The sequence below is a fragment of the Crocodylus porosus genome, unplaced genomic scaffold (genome assembly GCF_001723895.1).
Source record: "Crocodylus porosus isolate Cpor-Errol unplaced genomic scaffold, CroPor_comp1, whole genome shotgun sequence".
Classification (NCBI taxonomy): domain Eukaryota; kingdom Metazoa; phylum Chordata; order Crocodylia; family Crocodylidae; genus Crocodylus; species Crocodylus porosus.
The window spans coordinates 32,901,578-32,918,196 of record NW_017728917.1 but is presented as its reverse complement, the minus strand read 5'-3'; the positions used below and the strand labels follow the sequence as shown (position 1 = coordinate 32,918,196).

At 48.9% G+C, this 16,619-nt stretch overlaps 1 protein-coding gene across 2 annotated transcripts in view; it reads left to right on the top strand.

Annotated features, from left to right (window-relative positions):
- Positions 1-16,619, top strand: part of SLC6A11 (solute carrier family 6 member 11) — a 306,352-nt gene that overhangs the window by 263,519 nt on the left and 26,214 nt on the right. For both annotated transcript variants that reach the window (XM_019537042.1, XM_019537043.1), the window contains 3 exons: positions 1,973-2,097; positions 13,794-13,906; positions 15,411-15,548. In XM_019537042.1, the coding sequence (XP_019392587.1) occupies positions 1,973-2,097; positions 13,794-13,906; positions 15,411-15,548 (376 nt within the window). The remainder of the gene's footprint in view (positions 1-1,972; positions 2,098-13,793; positions 13,907-15,410; positions 15,549-16,619) is intronic.

The following is a 16,619-nucleotide window of genomic DNA, read 5'->3' as shown; positions in this document are numbered from 1 at the left end:
CCAGACCTTTAACACATAAGGTTATCTGTGCCTGTGTGGGGCTTATAGAGGGTTTGCTTCAGCCACAAGGATGCAGTAAATCAGGCTCAGACAGAAGCATGACAAAGTTGCTCACGTGCCTTCCATATCAGTCTTCATTGCTCATAATTTACTTTCAGCTACATATATATTAGTTTTTCTTATTACTTTCTCAAATACATAGCCATCTCTTGCAGTAAATGATCTTAAGAGACTGAGTGTCATGTTAAGTCATATCATCCCTAGCACTCATTAGCAGAGCCTGGTTTAAATTGAAATTTTGCAGTTTTTGTGAAAATAAAAAAATTAAGTGTTTTTCACAAGAAATGTGATTTGGGCATACTCTGATCAGCAGAAGGGAGAGAAGCCAGTGCCACAGTGGGGTGGGGTGGGGTGTGCCCTTGGTCAGCACCTTGGTACATAGCCTCTGGGCTAGGCAGTGGCTGCAACATGCTGTGGAGGGAGCAGGGCAGTAAAGGGCTGTGGCCCTGCATTGCAGAGGGGCATCAGGTGGCAGAGTCCCTGGGTGGACAGCTGCTCACCTGCAGGGCTGCTCTCCAGCTCAGCCCTAGCTGAAGCCACATCTCTCCATGGGTCTGCAATGGGCAGGGTTAGGGGCTCCTCACTGCTGCAGAAGCCATCAGCCAGCTCCTTCTGCAGCTGCTTCCTCCGGAGCAGGCTGGATCCTGACTAGGCTTTGTCATTTCCTCCCTCAGTCCCACTCCCAACTCCCCTCGCACACACACATACATACACACTGCACCAGAGCTAAGGGATAACTAAGGGAGGGCTTTGCGCTTAATCTCTGGGTTTAAATTCCCATGCGGTAGCCAGTGGGGCCATGACTGCTGGCCTCTGTAGAGCCTCTCCCTCCCCTCCTCTTTCCTCCCCTCATAACACAAGGACTGTGAAAATGGCACCCCCAACCATGATCAGGTCATGATATTAGTAAGATGAACCTGCAATTTACACCAGGCCCTGCCCGTCAGGGTGAGCAATGGTTCTTTCTGCACTCTGGACAAAGGTAACACATTTCCCCTAAGAATTGTCTTTTAAAAGTGATTTACAATTGTGACATTTCAAAAATTAGGGAAATATTTCCCCATGTCACCTTAATAATTTGACTTAACCCTGATGGGGAGAGATCCCATGCAGGCTGTGCGAGAACTCTGGAATTTTGAGACTGCCAAGATTTTGTGATGAGAAGTGAGAAGTAAATGAGCCTCTAAGGCAGTGGTTCTCAACCTTCTCAGAGTCAAGGCACCCTCTGTTGGACTTGGCACCAGTCCATAATTTTTATGAATTCAGTGGCACCCCCTTTCAAAAACTACTTCATTAATTACAAGACTTATCGCCTTGCAGAGGGGGCAGGTAGTGGTGGTGAGGGAGCAACCAGGCAGGGAGAGTCTAAGCTTCACCTTATATGTTTATCTCATGACACATGCAGCCTGAACCTGCCTTTATTGCTTTTCTCCCCACACCTTGCTTATCTTCTCATGCTTCCGCTGTGCCCTTCAAAGGATTTCATGGCACCCCAAGGTGTCCCAGCACCCTGACTGAGAATCACCGTTCTAAGGCCAAGTCTTTAGCTGGTGTAGATTGGCATAGGTACCTAGCTCTGGGTCTCGGCTTTCCAACAAAGAGGCAATTTTCTTGGCCAAAAGGTTAGGTTTGCCTTAGCCTTTATTCCAGAAAAGCCATCATAGAACAAAAAGGTGAGGGTTTTGTCCTTATCACAGTTTCAGGGCCTTCCCAACAGACATCTTCCTGCAAACACTTACCTATGTGAATAAATTTAGCCTTTTAACCATTCTTGGCCACAAGATTATTCACGTGCATGTGTTTAGAATACCAGAGATCAATGATGCATTCCTGGAGTTTTACATTATGTGTATTCAATTGTGTCCCAAAAACCCAGACATGGAAGATAATATTTTTCTGCTTATTTTTTCAGGGACTGCATTATGCTCTGCTGTTTGAACAGTGGCACAAGTTTTGTTGCTGGTTTTGCCATCTTTTCTGTCCTTGGTTTTATGGCTTATGAACAAGGGGTGCCCATTGCAGAAGTAGCAGAATCAGGTAAATTCCAAAAGCAGATTTAGGACAGTTAATTACCATGTACAACTGTTGATGTCAAAAGAGTTTGTCTTATTGCTCACTCTCATCACTTATTAAGTTGGTATTGATCTAGACTGCTTTACATATGGTTCAGAAAAATAGTGTTAAATAAGACCGGTCTCACTGATTAAAATGACTGCTATATACACATTCTGTTCTTGATACTGTAACTCAGGCAGTGGTACTACCTGCAGCCACGTCCAAATTTTTGGGATCCTGGGGTGCCAAAAGGCCTTGGTCAACTCCCAGTCTGTCTACAAGATGGGAGCTACCACTCAGTGGAGTGCTCTCCCATGGTTCTCCCCATGCCAGACCACACACTAAGTGACTATTTACAATAATTTATTATTTACAACAGTAACGGAAAATTAACAGGTTCACTATCACATAAATAACAAACAAAATATTTTCAATAAGCTCAATAATAATCTACACTCACAAATAAAAGAAAGTACTCATTAAATAGGAAAATAATTATCTTAACGACTTTAACACTCAGGCAGCTTGTAACAGGTATATGCACCTAATCAGCGAGAACTCCACAGAATCACTCTGACAACTGCAAAATAATCCCCCGTGTAATGGCTACGGTTGAACACCAGGTGGACCTGTACTGGGTCTGCCTCAGAAAAGGTGTTGCAATTCCAGCATCTGGTCAGCAGACGGGTCCTCTGTCAGGACTTTGGGAGCAGCTGCTCCAGAGACTGGGGGTTCTTTCTCCAGCAGTATTTCCTGGGTGACTGCAAACAATCCCACCATCCCCAGATGCTTCCCCGAAGCAGCTCCCCTGTGTTTGGCACCTGGAGTGCCCCTTTTTGGCTCTGCTTTATTGAGCTCTCTGCTGAAGGTCCCACAAGGCTGTGATTTCCCCTTACTTTCTTTAGCTCTCCTAAGGAACCTTCCCTATCTCCCCCTTTCCCTGATTCCCTCCCAGCGCGTCTCTGCACCCTGGGAACTAAAGTGGGGGTGCAGTTTGCACAAACCCTGCTCCGCTGGCAAAGGATACCAAGTGATCCTGGGCACACAGTAGTTTACAGCTCTTCAGCCCTCTGCAGCAACTCTCATAGGAGTGCTTCAATCACCAGCAACCCCTTCTGGCAGCTCTCTTACAAGCAATTCTCCTAGCAGCAGAACCTTGGCAGCTCTCTTAGAAGCAATCCTTCTGGCAGCAGTTCCCAACTCCCTTCTCTCCAGCTGCTCTTTTCCCTTTTTCCTGGGCTTTCCACCCGGGAGTTGCAGCTGTCCTATTGTGTGCATACATTCTGCAGCCTTCAGCTCCAACCTGGTTATCTTGCTGCTATATCTGTGTGCACAGCCTGCTGCAAATCCATGCCTCAACAGTACAAACATCCTGATTGGCCTTGCAAACCCTGAGCAAACCCTTCAGCACCTTTACAATACATTTATGGTCCCACATTTACATGTGAATAATACCAATGCCATCATGCAAAGCAGCATAATCCATAAAATTAAGAAGCCAGACCCAGAAAAGGATGTGTTTTGCCACAAAACTGGCTACTAAACAGCCAAGGATTTTGTTTGGTGGAGCTGTACAGGTGAGATTGTTCTCCACAAACCTTACACAGGTAGGAATTATTCAGATGCCTTTTAAATTAAATTGATCGTATTGTCAACTGTTTGCTTCCTCCAATAAAAAAATAAACTCTACAGTCATCAAAAGGAAAACACACCAGAGCCTCAGTTGGTGCCTGGTGATAGGTTACTGGAATGAAAGTACCATTGGAAATTATAGGACCCAGTTAAATGTGAAAGCTCTAATATGCTTAAAAGAATGACACATCCCCATTATCTGTCATGCAATCATGGCAGGACTTTACCTAGATAGTTTAGACATAGGTGATCCTGCCTGGATTAGATGACCTCATGAGGTTTCTTCCATGATCCTAATAGCTTCTGTGTCAGCCTTGTCAGTTCAGATCTTTCACACCTATTAGAGAGGACTAACAGGCTGTACTAGGGGGACAGTGACAAAGATCAGAAAGCCCCTGCATGGGGACAGACTGCAGCCTGCACTTTGTGCCTGTGTCTCTTTCACACTATAAGGTGTGAGAATGGAGCCTGATCCCTCTCCCTAAGACAGAAACAAAAAGGAGAGGAGTCCCCATCCTGCCCAAGGACAGATAAAGTCAAAGGAGAGACTGTGTGCATTGTATCAAGGGGGACACAGCCTAAAATTACATTACTGCTGCAAAGGCTATAATACAGGTGGCTCTGCTAGGAAAATCTGACTAGAAAGTGAGGCAGGGGCCTCACTGCTTCAGAAGGTTTAAGAAGTCCCAGATGGCTTTGGGCTAATCAAAAAGAACACAAGAATACCAGAAAAATGCCCTTGTTTTTGCCATGGGAAAGGCGGTGGATGACATTCTATGTGCCTTTCACCTCACTGAAGAGCAATATACAGACTATAAAAACATGAAAACGTTTTTTAATACTCATTTGATAGGTAAACAGAATGTTATGTGTGAAAGGGCCAAATTTAATATGCCAGGAACCAAGGGAAACTGCAGGTCACACTCTAGCTGAACATTGCAATTATGAGGTTGGGGTGGGGGAGAAACTCATAAGAGACAGGATTGTTGTGGACATCAGAGACACAAGTTTATCAGCACAACAACCGTTAAATCAGAACTCACATGAGTAAAAGTCTTAACAAAATTAAGATGCAAGAAACAGTAGTATAATTTAGGAGCTAACAGTATATCTAAAACTGCAAATGTCAGATAAAATTCTACATTAGAAATTTGTGGTCATTTCCAAGAAAGCAGGTTGTGACAGAATTTTCCCTCTTTCCTACAATCTAAGTGATACAAGGGTTGATAGTTCTCCTACTGGGATTGCCAGAAATGCAAGGACTCTTTCATGCCCATGGGAAGGTAACTTCAGACCCTGTTACCAATATAGCTTAAATCTACGTAGCCCAACCTGAAGGAATTTAAGGATCAAGGTGCTGAATTAAAACTTCATTAGCAAAAAATGTCCATACTGGGCATAGAGCAAAACCACTACCAGAGCTTCTGCTGAGGGACAATGATTTTAACATTATAAAAACCTTAGTCTGTCTGTCTGTCCCTCTGTTATTCACACTCTGATTGGTTATCTCGGCAGCCAACCACAGTGCTTACTGAAACAACCAATCAGAGAGCTCTGCACAGAGAAAAGCCCCACCATGACAGCAGGGACTGAAGGGGCAGAGCAGGGAGATGAGGCCAGCGGTGCTGTCCTCGCCCCCCACTCCTTGGAGGCAGAGGGGTACGGCAGGGACAGTGCTCTCGTGACAATCAGTTCTGAAGGGCTGGAGCAGGGGGGCCAGTGCCACTGGTCTCACCCCCCCGTCCCCCAGTCCTGGCTGTCATGGCAGCTCTGCCCCCACCATCCCCCAGCAAGTTGGGGCGGGGGGGCAAGGATAGCAGCAATGGCCTTACCCCCCTCCCTGGCCCTGCTCCTTGGAGGCAGAGGGGGACAGAGAGGGGGGAAACGGGCCTGGACCTAGTGGTGGGGGAAGGGGAAGCGGGGGAGTGGAACAGGGCCGGGCGAGAAGTGAGGGCAGGGCCAGATGCAGAAACAGAGGGGGACAGCGGGGACAGCACCACCATGACTGCTGGCCTCACCCCCCCTCCCCCAGTCCCTCAGTCCCCGCTGTCATGGCAGCACTGTCCCTGCTGCCCCCCTCTGCCTCCAAGGACCAGGGCCACAATGAGCAGGGTAAGCCCAATGCCACTGGCCTCGGCCCCCGGCTCTGCCCCCTCAGTCCCCGCTGTCATGGCAGTGCCATCCCTGCTGTCCCCCAGCAGGGCTGAAATGGGGCAATGAGGACAGCACCACTGTCTTCACCTGACTCCCTGGCCCTGCTCCTTGGAAGCAGAGGGGAACGGAGGCAGAGGAAAATGGGCCCGAACCAGATACGGCAAAATTCCATACCATTGAACATGCTCAGCATATACTGAAGACTACTCAATTCCTCTAGAATGATGGCGGGGAGGGGGGAATGGGGCCAGAGGCAGAGCAGCAGCAACACAGGGCATTGGGTGGTGCTCCTCCATCACCTCCCACTCCTCCTTCCCCCCCCCCGCATCATTCTTGACAGGCAATTGGCTAATAGATTCATAATAAGTAAGGGTTGGAAGTGACCTCAGGAGGTCATCTAGTCCAGCCCCCTGCTCAAACTAGGATCATTCCCAACTAGATCATCCTAGCCAAAGCTTTTTCTAGCTGGGTTTTGAAAACAGCCAAAGATGGAGCGTCTATCATCTCTCTAGGTAACCTGTTCCAGTGTTTTACTACCCTCCTAGTCAGAAAATTCTTTCTAATATCTAACCTAAACTTCCCTTACTGCAACTTGAAACCTTTGGTCCTTATTCTGTCATCTGCCACCACTGAGAACAGTTTAGCTCCATCCTCTTTCAAACTCCACTTCAGGTAGTTGAAGGCTGCTATTAAATCCCACCTCAGTCTTCTCTTCTCTAAACTAAATAAGCCCAGTTGCCTCAGTCTTTCCTCATAAGTCATGTGCCTCAGCCACCTCACCATTTTTGTTGCCCTCCACTGGACTCTTTCCAATTTGTGCACAACTTTTCTGTAGTGGGGGCCCAAAAGTACTCCAGCTCTGGCCTCACCAATGCTGAGTAGAGGGGAATAATCACTTCCCTTGTCCTACTGGCAACACACCTACCAATGCAGCCCAGGATGCCATTAGACTTTTTGGCAACAAGGGCACATTGCTTGCTCATATTCAGCTTATTGTCCACTGAACCCCAGATCCTTTTCTGCAGAGCTGCTGCCCAGCCAGTCAGCCCGCAGCCTGTACCAGTGCATGGGACTGTTCCATCCTAAGTGCAGGACTTGGCACTTGCCTTTGTTGAACCTCATGAGATTCATTTTGGCCCAATCCTCCAATTTGTCTAGGTCACTCTGAATCCTAGCCCTACCCTCCAGAATATCTACTACTCCCCCCCGCTTGGTGTCATTTGCAAATGTGCTGAGTGTGCACTCTATGCCATCTTTCAGGTTGTTTGTCTCAAAAGCTCCCAGATGTTTGGAAGTATTCAAAATATGGCAAACGTGCCTATATCCTACTTTGTGGGTGTGTCTACATGAGACACTTAAGTGTGCAGTAGCATAGTTTATTGTGCAGTAAGCACGCGTGTCTACACACGTGCATGCTTATTGCGTAGTAAAAATGCTTAATCATGAGTAAATTTGTTTCCTGCAATTTACTTGTGATTAATTACAGTCATGCATGTATAGACATGACCTGGGAGTTAGCTTGCTTGCTGGACAGCCCTGCCACTAGGGGTTGACCTCGTGGCACTGTGGGGTGAGGTGGAGGTGCAATGCCAGTTCAAGTGGGGTGGGCACTCCAATGCCTATGTCTATAAGGGGCTGTCAACCTGGATGCAGGAGCATGGACACTACTAGTCAGCATGATAGTGCTGCATAAAGGTCAAGGTCTTGCAGGTACAGTGGATTTCCAGTACTGGCCACCGTCATTGGTCTGGGAGTGTCCTCAAGTCCATGTCTTTTATGCAGAAACTGATAGAAACTGATGCCCCAAGACCCAAGCCACAGCCATGCTGTCTATAGCAGCACGGACAACCTGACTGAGCCCCCACCCCGCCTGGCACCTCCAGTGATACAGTACCAGGGAAGGGTCCCTCAGGTGTACAGTAGCCTGTCCTGCTGAGCTCCCAGGCTGCACCCTCCACCAGAAGCTTGGGGAGCCCAAGCCAGCGCCTGCCGAGCAAGCTCTGCAGCTCCAGGGCCAGCAACAAGTTGTGGCCAGCCATGATACCACCAGCTGTCAGCAGCACCAGATTCTCCCTGGCGGGGGCCCTCAACCAGGCCTTCACCCACTGCACCTCACCGTCTGAGGACACAACACAGAGCTGCACACCATCGCTGACAGCCATGACCTCACACCAGCATGAGCACCAGCCACAGCAGCCCCAGCCATATGGTAAGCCCTGCTCTGGGGGGAGAGCCCTCCCCGCCCTTTCCCTGCCTTTGGCCCTGGCCCCTGCTCCTGACCTCTGTCCCCACTCCACTCACTCACACTCCAGGTTCCCCCACCACAGCACATAGAGAGATGGGACACAGTGCCAAACTTTATCAAGAGTCTGTGACCCTGCAGCTAGGTGGGAATGGGCCTCTCACATGCCAAGGAACAAGTTGATGCTGGTGGTGATGTCCTTCTTGGCTGTGGGGGGCAAAGACATGTAGTGCAGCCACAGGTATTCCTCCAGGCAGCAGTGGAGGTTGTGGGGCAGCCTGGGCTTACCCGCTGCACTGACATAGCTCAGGGTCCCATTCCAGGTGTGCAGGTTCACTGAGGGCACTATGCCCAGCAGCAGCAGCAGGGCATAGTGGGTTGGGCACCCCTCAGAATAGACAAACAGCTCCTCACACACCACCCAGGGCACGCACACCAGGGCATGCTTGGGTTGCAGCGGCAGCGTGAGATGGGGGACTGACCCCATAACTCCTCCCTGGAGAAGATCCCCACAGGGAGGGCAGGGCTGTAGGCTGCTCCTTGCCCCAATCACCTGGGAGCCCTGCACCCCCCAAGCTTGAGTGCCATGGCCTGTGCAGCAATGCACCAGAGATGTTGGCCTGCTGGAGGAGCAGGGGGGAGTGAGGTCTGGAACTGCAGCAGCAGGTGCTACCAGGATCCTGGTCTGTCCCACCCTGGGAATGGTGGGTGGGGCAGGGGCAGGCTGCCTGCAGCCAGCACCCAGCAGCCTGCTGGCCCCGGGGGGGAATAGGGATGGGGGGCTTGGCCACAGACTACCTGGACCCAGGCCTGCCAGGCTGACTTACCATTGTCCCTGGCCCCCTGTACATGCCTGACCCCCAGTCTGAGGCTGGGCAGCACCCAGCCCCTGGTACAGAGCACCTTATGCTTGAAATGTTGCAAACTGTCGCAAACATCTTCTGTGTTATGACTCTACAGGGCCTGTGGGGAGAAGCTTCACTTGGCATCCAGGATGTGGCCTCAGGGTCACTGCTACCCACAGCTGCGGACCCTGGACAAGACCACCCCCCCTCCTGGACTTCCTGGCCATGGCATCAGAGAATCAGCCAGAAGACAGCACATGTTGTGAGTGGAGGATGTGGCCCACCAGAACAGGTGGCCGGCAGAGGACATTGCCCATGAAGAGGCAGGGGACTGGTGCAAGGAGGTTTCGGACCAGGAGCACCGGGAGAATGCCATTCTGGCCCAGGCACTGCAGGCCACAGACCATGATCACTGGGTGCTGGACACCATTCTGGCTCTAGCGGTTGCCTTCATGCCACCCACTGCCTGGCCCCCAACCCTAGCCCTGCCTGCCCCTTGGCATCCATGCACCCCCCACCCTGCCCTGGGTCTGGTGCCACTCAGCGTCCCCGCCTGGGCCTAGCCCTGCTGCTGACCTCAGCTCCACAGGAATGGAGCTGATGCTGACTGCAGCAGGGCCGGGACCACATGCTGGCCCTGCTGGCCCTGGACATTGAGTGCCAGAGGGGGAGCCACATCAGGCACTGTCACCCTAGATGAGCCCCACCACTTGCTGCACTTGCTGTGGCATGAGCACCATTGGAGGAGTGGCCAGAGGCTGGGTTGCTAGCTGCCTGGCTCCCTTCCCTAGACACCCCTGCCCCAGGATCCCCCACCCCAAGACAGAATAAAACAGGACCTTGTACAAAGTTTTCATGGGGAAAAAGGTGTTTTATTGTTGGCGAGTGGGTAGGGTGGGTGGTGGAGGCTCTGTTTGTTGGGAAGGGTGGGAGATGGGGGCTGTGTTTGATGTGAGGGAAATAAAAACTTGTTCTTTTGAGACATGTCTGCATTGAGTGTGGTGCTGGGGGTGGGCAGGGAGGGTGGGTGGCGGTTCCATGGGCAGGTGGGCTAGAGCAGGGAGTGCTGAAGGAGGTGGTCAGCCAGCACCTCCCACACCTGGTATCCTGGCCCCTGCTGGCAGGTGCACATCTCTCCTTGGTGGTAGGTGAAGCTGCTGCTGCCACAGGTGATGCTGCTGCTTCCAGGTGTCCTCCATGAGCTGCACTGTCTCCATCCAGGCTTCATAGAGGAGCTTATCCCAGGTCTTGCAGATGTTATGCAACACACAGGCTGTGATGACGACTTGGGGGAGGTTGTTCTTAGTGAACTCCGGGCAGGTGGTGAGGATGCACCAGTATCCCTTGAGGCAGCCAAAGGCACACTCCACCAGGGCTTGGGTCTGGTCCAGGCAGCTCTTGAAGTGGGGGTTCAGGTGGCCAGTGTAGGGCCACTAGGTAGGCAGGGTCCCATTATGAGGAACGGTGGGATCACCACAGCATCCAGCTGGAGGTCTGACATCCCAGTGCAAAATGCACACTGTCCACCAGGCCCAACAGGATGGAGTTCTGGAAGACACAGGCATCGTGGGCATTGCCCACTAAGCCAATGCTCATATCCATGAAGTCCCTATGGCGGTCCATGATGGCTTGGAGCACAATGAAGTGAAAGGCCCTCTGGCTGTAGTAGGGGCAGTTCCTGTTGGGCAGACAGGTGATAGGGATGTGGGTCCTGTTGAGGGCCCTGATGCACTGGGGGAATCACAGAGCATGGAACCCCGCCACCACCAGGGGGTCAGGCACATATAGCACGGTGTCCCCCAGCACATTCTGGAGGGTGCTGCACACTTCCAGGACAGCCTCTCCACTGGTGGCCTTGCCCACACCAAACAGGTGGCCAATGTACTGCAGGCTGGCAGGCATGGGTAGCTTGAGCAGGGCAAGGGGCCACCTCTGTGCTCACAGGGAAAGAGGCCATATGTCAGTGTGGTGTTGCTCTGGGTGGGGTCAGAGCTTCTCCAGGAGGTCCTGGAAGGTGGCTCAAGTCATGTGGAACATCTCCAACCATTGGTCATCATTCTAAGTGTGCTGACGATGTACAGCCACCAATCCTGGCTGGCCTGGTGGGCCCAGAGGTGGTGGGAATGGAGGCCCAGGATGGCTCTGGTGGCTCCAGCAGTTATATCCTGATGCCTGTTGGTGGTGCCCCTACTGGGGTCCAGCCAGGCATATGCGGTGGAGGCAGCAGGTGTGTGGCAGAAGCCTGGCAGGTGGTCGCTATGTGTGTGGGAGGCAGGAGGAGGGAGACAGCTGTGGGCCTGGCAGTGGTCAGCACAGTGGGCCAGCATGGCAGCCAGCAGGAGCCAAGGGCACTGTTTGTCACTGCAGGGTGGGAGCAGCCATTGAACTGAGAGGCATAGCTGAGGAAGAGAATGCTGCCATGTGTGGTCTCTGTGCTCAGCACAGCAGTCCTGGCCATGGAAATAGCTGGCCACAGAGCAGCCAGCAGAGCTGCCTTTTGAAGAGGGCTGCTAGCTGCTGGCTGCTGCAGCCAGAGCCTGGAGCTCCCCCTGGTGGCAGCACAGGCCCATTGCAGAGCCCTGGGAAGTTAGAGCAGTGTGGCAGCAAATTTGCCCCTACTTCCCTGTGCATGTAAATGCTTGCCTGGCACCATTTACTTACAAGTAAACTTGTGCCACATCAAATGTACATGTAAACGTGCTCAGTGGAGACCTCAAAAGGCTTTTATTGGCGAAATGGAATTCATCTTCAATATCTTCCACCACAAGAAAAAGCAGATCAGACACTGGCATGCAAAGGGTCAGAAAATGAAAAGAGTCCTTGGCTTAAAGAAGTCTACCAGAAATCTCCATTAGGGAGGAAGGCTCTACAGAAGTTAGAACATGGTCAGGAAGACTGGCCAGATCTCCTTAGGGAATTGACACCTAGAGCCTTGTTGCACATTACATTTATGACATGTTAACAACACTTAACATTCTAACACCTGAATATTCAAACAATAAAAATGCATGTGAAGTACCATCTTAGCAAAATTTGGAGTTTTCTGATGAAGAGTATCTCCAGGTCTTGTTACCTAATTAATGTTGTGATAACTTCTGACTAGAAGTAATATAATCAGGAGACTCCAGTGTAGGGAGAGGAGTTTGTTGTCCCAGCCCCCCCGTGCCACACTGAAGCTTTGAACTGGCCCTGGTACAGTGCCAGAGCTAGGGGCAATAAACAACTGTGTTGTTCCTACTCCCTACAGCACACCACAGCACTGGAGTTTTTGAGGGCTTCAGCACTTAAGATGCACTCTATTTAGATTATAGTAAACATTACTGTGAGACTACTCAGAAAACTTTCTAACTCATTGCAATTCTTACTGCAACCTAAATAAGATACAAGTGTTATAGTTCAGTGTTAATCATTTAAAAGTTGTGATCTAGTCTTGTTTTTTTTGTAAAGAAAGGGAGATGTGGAGGGATGAAAAAGCCCTGGTCCTCCATACCCACTAGAATGTAAGGTTGTACTAGAGGGACAGTAATAAACACTGGAGAGCCCCTGCAGGGGGGAACTGATTATTAACCACACTAAGGCAGCATGTGTGTCCCTCCTTCACATTACAGTGACTGCAGCATCTGAAGGAGGAAGGTAGGAGAAAAAAACCACAGCAAATAAATGTTGGTGAACAGAGAGACAGAATAGGAGTGGGGAGATGTTTTATTAGGCTGGAGGGATCTAGAGAAGGGATAGCTTGCTGTTACATATACAGAAGAAAAAGAAATATACACAGAAGTTGTATGTAGACAGTATTAATAGTATGCCAGAAATAGCATTAAAAATACACAGTATAGGTTTTGCAGAACCAGTGAAAACTGTTCTCCTTGGGCATAGCTACACACACTACTAATGTGCAGCCTATTGCTCTGGAGTTCATTGTTCCTGAGAGCTCCCAGACATGCTGTTTACACGTGCGCCTGGAACACAGCACATTGAGATGGATTGGAGCAGTCCCAGCTGCCAGCCCGGGGCTGCTCTATTCCACCCCTGTCCCCCCCAGTATATGGGCCGGCTGGGGCACAAGGGTGCTTCAGTGTGGAGCTAGCCAGCAGGCAGTCCCCACACTAAAACATCCTTGTGCCCAAGCCAGCCCCATCAGTGTCTACAAGTGCACTGCTGTGCACAAAAAAATTCCACAGCACAGCAGGAATTGTATTTACAAGGACTACCTTGCTGTGGAGTTTATTAGTTTTGTGAGCACTAATAGCAATGCATGTGTGTAGACACTGAGATATTTACTGTAGGGCTAATTAATCAGCTCCATAGTAAACATCTCATGTAGACGTGCATATTATATACTACATATGGCTCCAGGCACATAGGTCTTTTTACGAGGCTCATAACCATTGTCACAGCACTGCACTGGATTTCAGATAAATTGTTCTTTTAAGATGAGGTTTTAGAGGAAACTAATACTTGCCAATGAATGGTGCCAGCTAGTGGCCCTTAATAGGTAGTTACAGAAGAGAACCAGAGTCTAATACATACAGCTGCCTCCAGTGAATCAACAACCCTCCATCCTGTGTATAGAAGAAGTAGATCCTTGTTTCTGCTTTTGCAATGACCCATGTGGGAAAGTTTAACAGATATACCAGGGGAAATATTTTATGCCAAGGGCTATCGTCTAGTCAGCTGTTTAAGGAATTATAACGGTGCATTTTTCACTGAGGTCCAGTACGTTGACTCTTTATGATCTTCTGATCTGCTTTATCACAAAAGAAATGTTAAAGTATGAACTATTCATTTGTCCACTTCTTTTTCAGGACCAGGACTTGCATTCATTGCCTATCCAAAAGCTGTCACCATGATGCCTCTTTCTCCACTGTGGGCAGCTTTGTTTTTCATGATGCTTATATTCCTTGGATTGGATAGTCAGGTATGAATTAAACATCATGTAAATATTACATCAGATCCTCAGCATGTATAAATTAGCATAGTTTCAGTGAAGTGAGAGGAGATATGCCAGTTTACAACTGAGAAAGATCATGGAGCTGGGCAGAAAACAAGCCTCCAGCCCTTTCCCCCTCCCCACCCCCAGTTCCACAGTCACGGAGCTGAGCTGGGAACAAGTGGCCCAGCCTCCACCTGGTGTGCAGGGCTTCCCCAATCTACTAGTGGGGCAGCTAGAAGTGAGCAGCCCCACTAGTAGATTGGGCAAGAAGCCTGGGACCAGCCTCTCCCCTGCAGCTCTTTCTAAGCCTCCTGCCCCGGATTGGGGAGCCAAGGCCAGGTGCTTGCTGCTGCCGGGACAGGGGGACATTGTCCCCACCTCAGCAGCAGGCAACTGTCTCCTGGCCACATGCTCCCTGCCAGCCCCTAGGCTACCACCTGGAGCTCTCCCCTGTTGCAGCAGGGTCCATTGCAGGTCTGCAGGAAATGGTGCAAATCTGCTCTGTAATCTCTGCATGTATAGATGCCTGCCCAAAAATGCTTATTCCAGATTAGTTTACACCAGAGTAAATCTAGGCCAGAGTCAATGAATGTGTAGACATGCCCACTATGTAGCATTGGTTAGGATACTTAACTTCCCTACTTCATTTTTCTCACCTATAACATGAGTCAAACAAGCACTAACTATCCTCAACAGGCTTTTGAAGATGTGTAAGTTAATACACGTCTGAAGGCACAGGCAAGTTGTTGTCTTTTTGTTTCATAGTTTCTAGGGTCGGAAGGGACCCGAGCAGATCATCTAGTCCGATCCCTTGCCATGGCAGGAAAGATTACTGGGGTCAAATGACCCCAGCAAGATGTTCATCTAGTGTGTGACAGTACAGCGAGGGAGAAATTTCTGTGAGCACTTTGGAATGCCTCTACACTATTTAAAGTTAATGTAAACCCTGTTATGTAGACTGTGAACTATATATGGCCTGTGGGCTAGATCCAGGCCACAGAGCCATATGAGTCCACCACTTGAGCCAAGGAGCTTTAGCTGCACCGCAGCTGGACATCAGGGAGGCTTTGTCTGCACTTCAGCCTAACATCAGGAAAAAACAGCAATGAAAATAGTATGTCAGAAGTACTAGTTTGCTGGAGACCACAGCCAATTTCAGTCATCCCACTACTGCAGAAGCATGCCAGATAGTGCTGGCATATAGACTAGCAGATGGCCAGATATAGTGCTGGCCATCTGCTAGTACCAATAATGGTTTTTACCTTTTAGAATGTGGTTAGAGCCTGAAAATCTAGGGAGTTTTAACTTCTGGCTCAGGGAACTTTTCATTCTCAGACTTTTAGGATTTTCTTTATACAACATCCTTGAGGATTTTCAGTCTCTCTTTGATAGAAACACAGAAGGGCACTTGATGAGTTCTATAGCAAATCAGAATCCCCAGAATAGAAGAGACATGTATTTTATTTGTACGTGTTGTTGTTTCTTCCAGTTTGTGTGTGTTGAAAGCCTTGTGACAGCTGTGGTGGATATGTACCCAAAGATTTTCCGAAGGGGATACAGAAGAGAAATGTTGATTCTTGCCCTTTCAATTGTGTCATACTTCATCGGCCTAATAATGTTAACAGAGGTAAGATACCCTTTGATTCACTTCAGAGCTACAGCCAAGTGTCATAGAACCATAGAAGAATAGATCTAGAAGGGATATCAAGAGGTCATCTAGTCCAGCCCCCTGCTCACGGCAGGATCATCTCTGGGTAAACCATCTCATGCAAGTAGTTGTCTAACATGTTGTTAAAAACTTTCTGGGATATAGGTTCCACAACTTCTCTAGCTAATCTATTCCAATACTTAAACTAAACTCCTAGCAAGAAATTTCTTGCTAATACCCAATCTAAAATTTCCCTTGTTACAATATAAAATAGTTACCATTTGTCTTGTTGACTGTGTCAGCAGAGAATAGTCTATTCCCATCCTTTCTATAACCATTTTTCAGATTTAGAATCTCCTTTCAAATCTCCTCTTCTCCAGTACTTCAAACCATTTCTCATAAATCACATTTCATGGACTCCTAATCATTTTGGTTTCTTTCCCCTCAACTCTATAACTGGTCTATATCTTTCTTGAAGAGCAGTGCCCAAAAATGGAGACAGAAATTTAGGTAAGGCCTCACTAGTACTGAATAGAGCATAAAAATCACTTCCTTGATTTGCCAGTACCACCCCTGTTAATACAGCCTACTATGCCACTGAACTTTTTCTGATAAAAGAGAACACTGTTAGCTTGTATGCAGCTTAGTGTCCACTATAGCCTTCAGCTTCTTTTCTTCAGTACTGCAACCTAAATAATCAATCCTCAGACTGTAATTATACATGCACCTTTGTCCCCATTGAATTTAATTTGATTAATTTTGACCATTTTTGCAGTTTTATAAGGTCATCTTGACTCTAATCCTTTATTCCAAAGTTTCAGCAACTCTACCTGGCTTAGTTTCATCTACAAATTTACCAACTGTGTACTAAATCCTGTCTTCTGAATCACTAATGAAGATTTTAAACAGTACTGGGTGCAGGACAGACCCTCAGGAAACCCCATACAATATCATCTTCCAAATGGGCATTCAGCCATTGAAGCCTACTCATTTAGCGTGATGACCCAAACCCTTATGTATCCACCTGTGACAGCACTGGGCCCCAGGGAC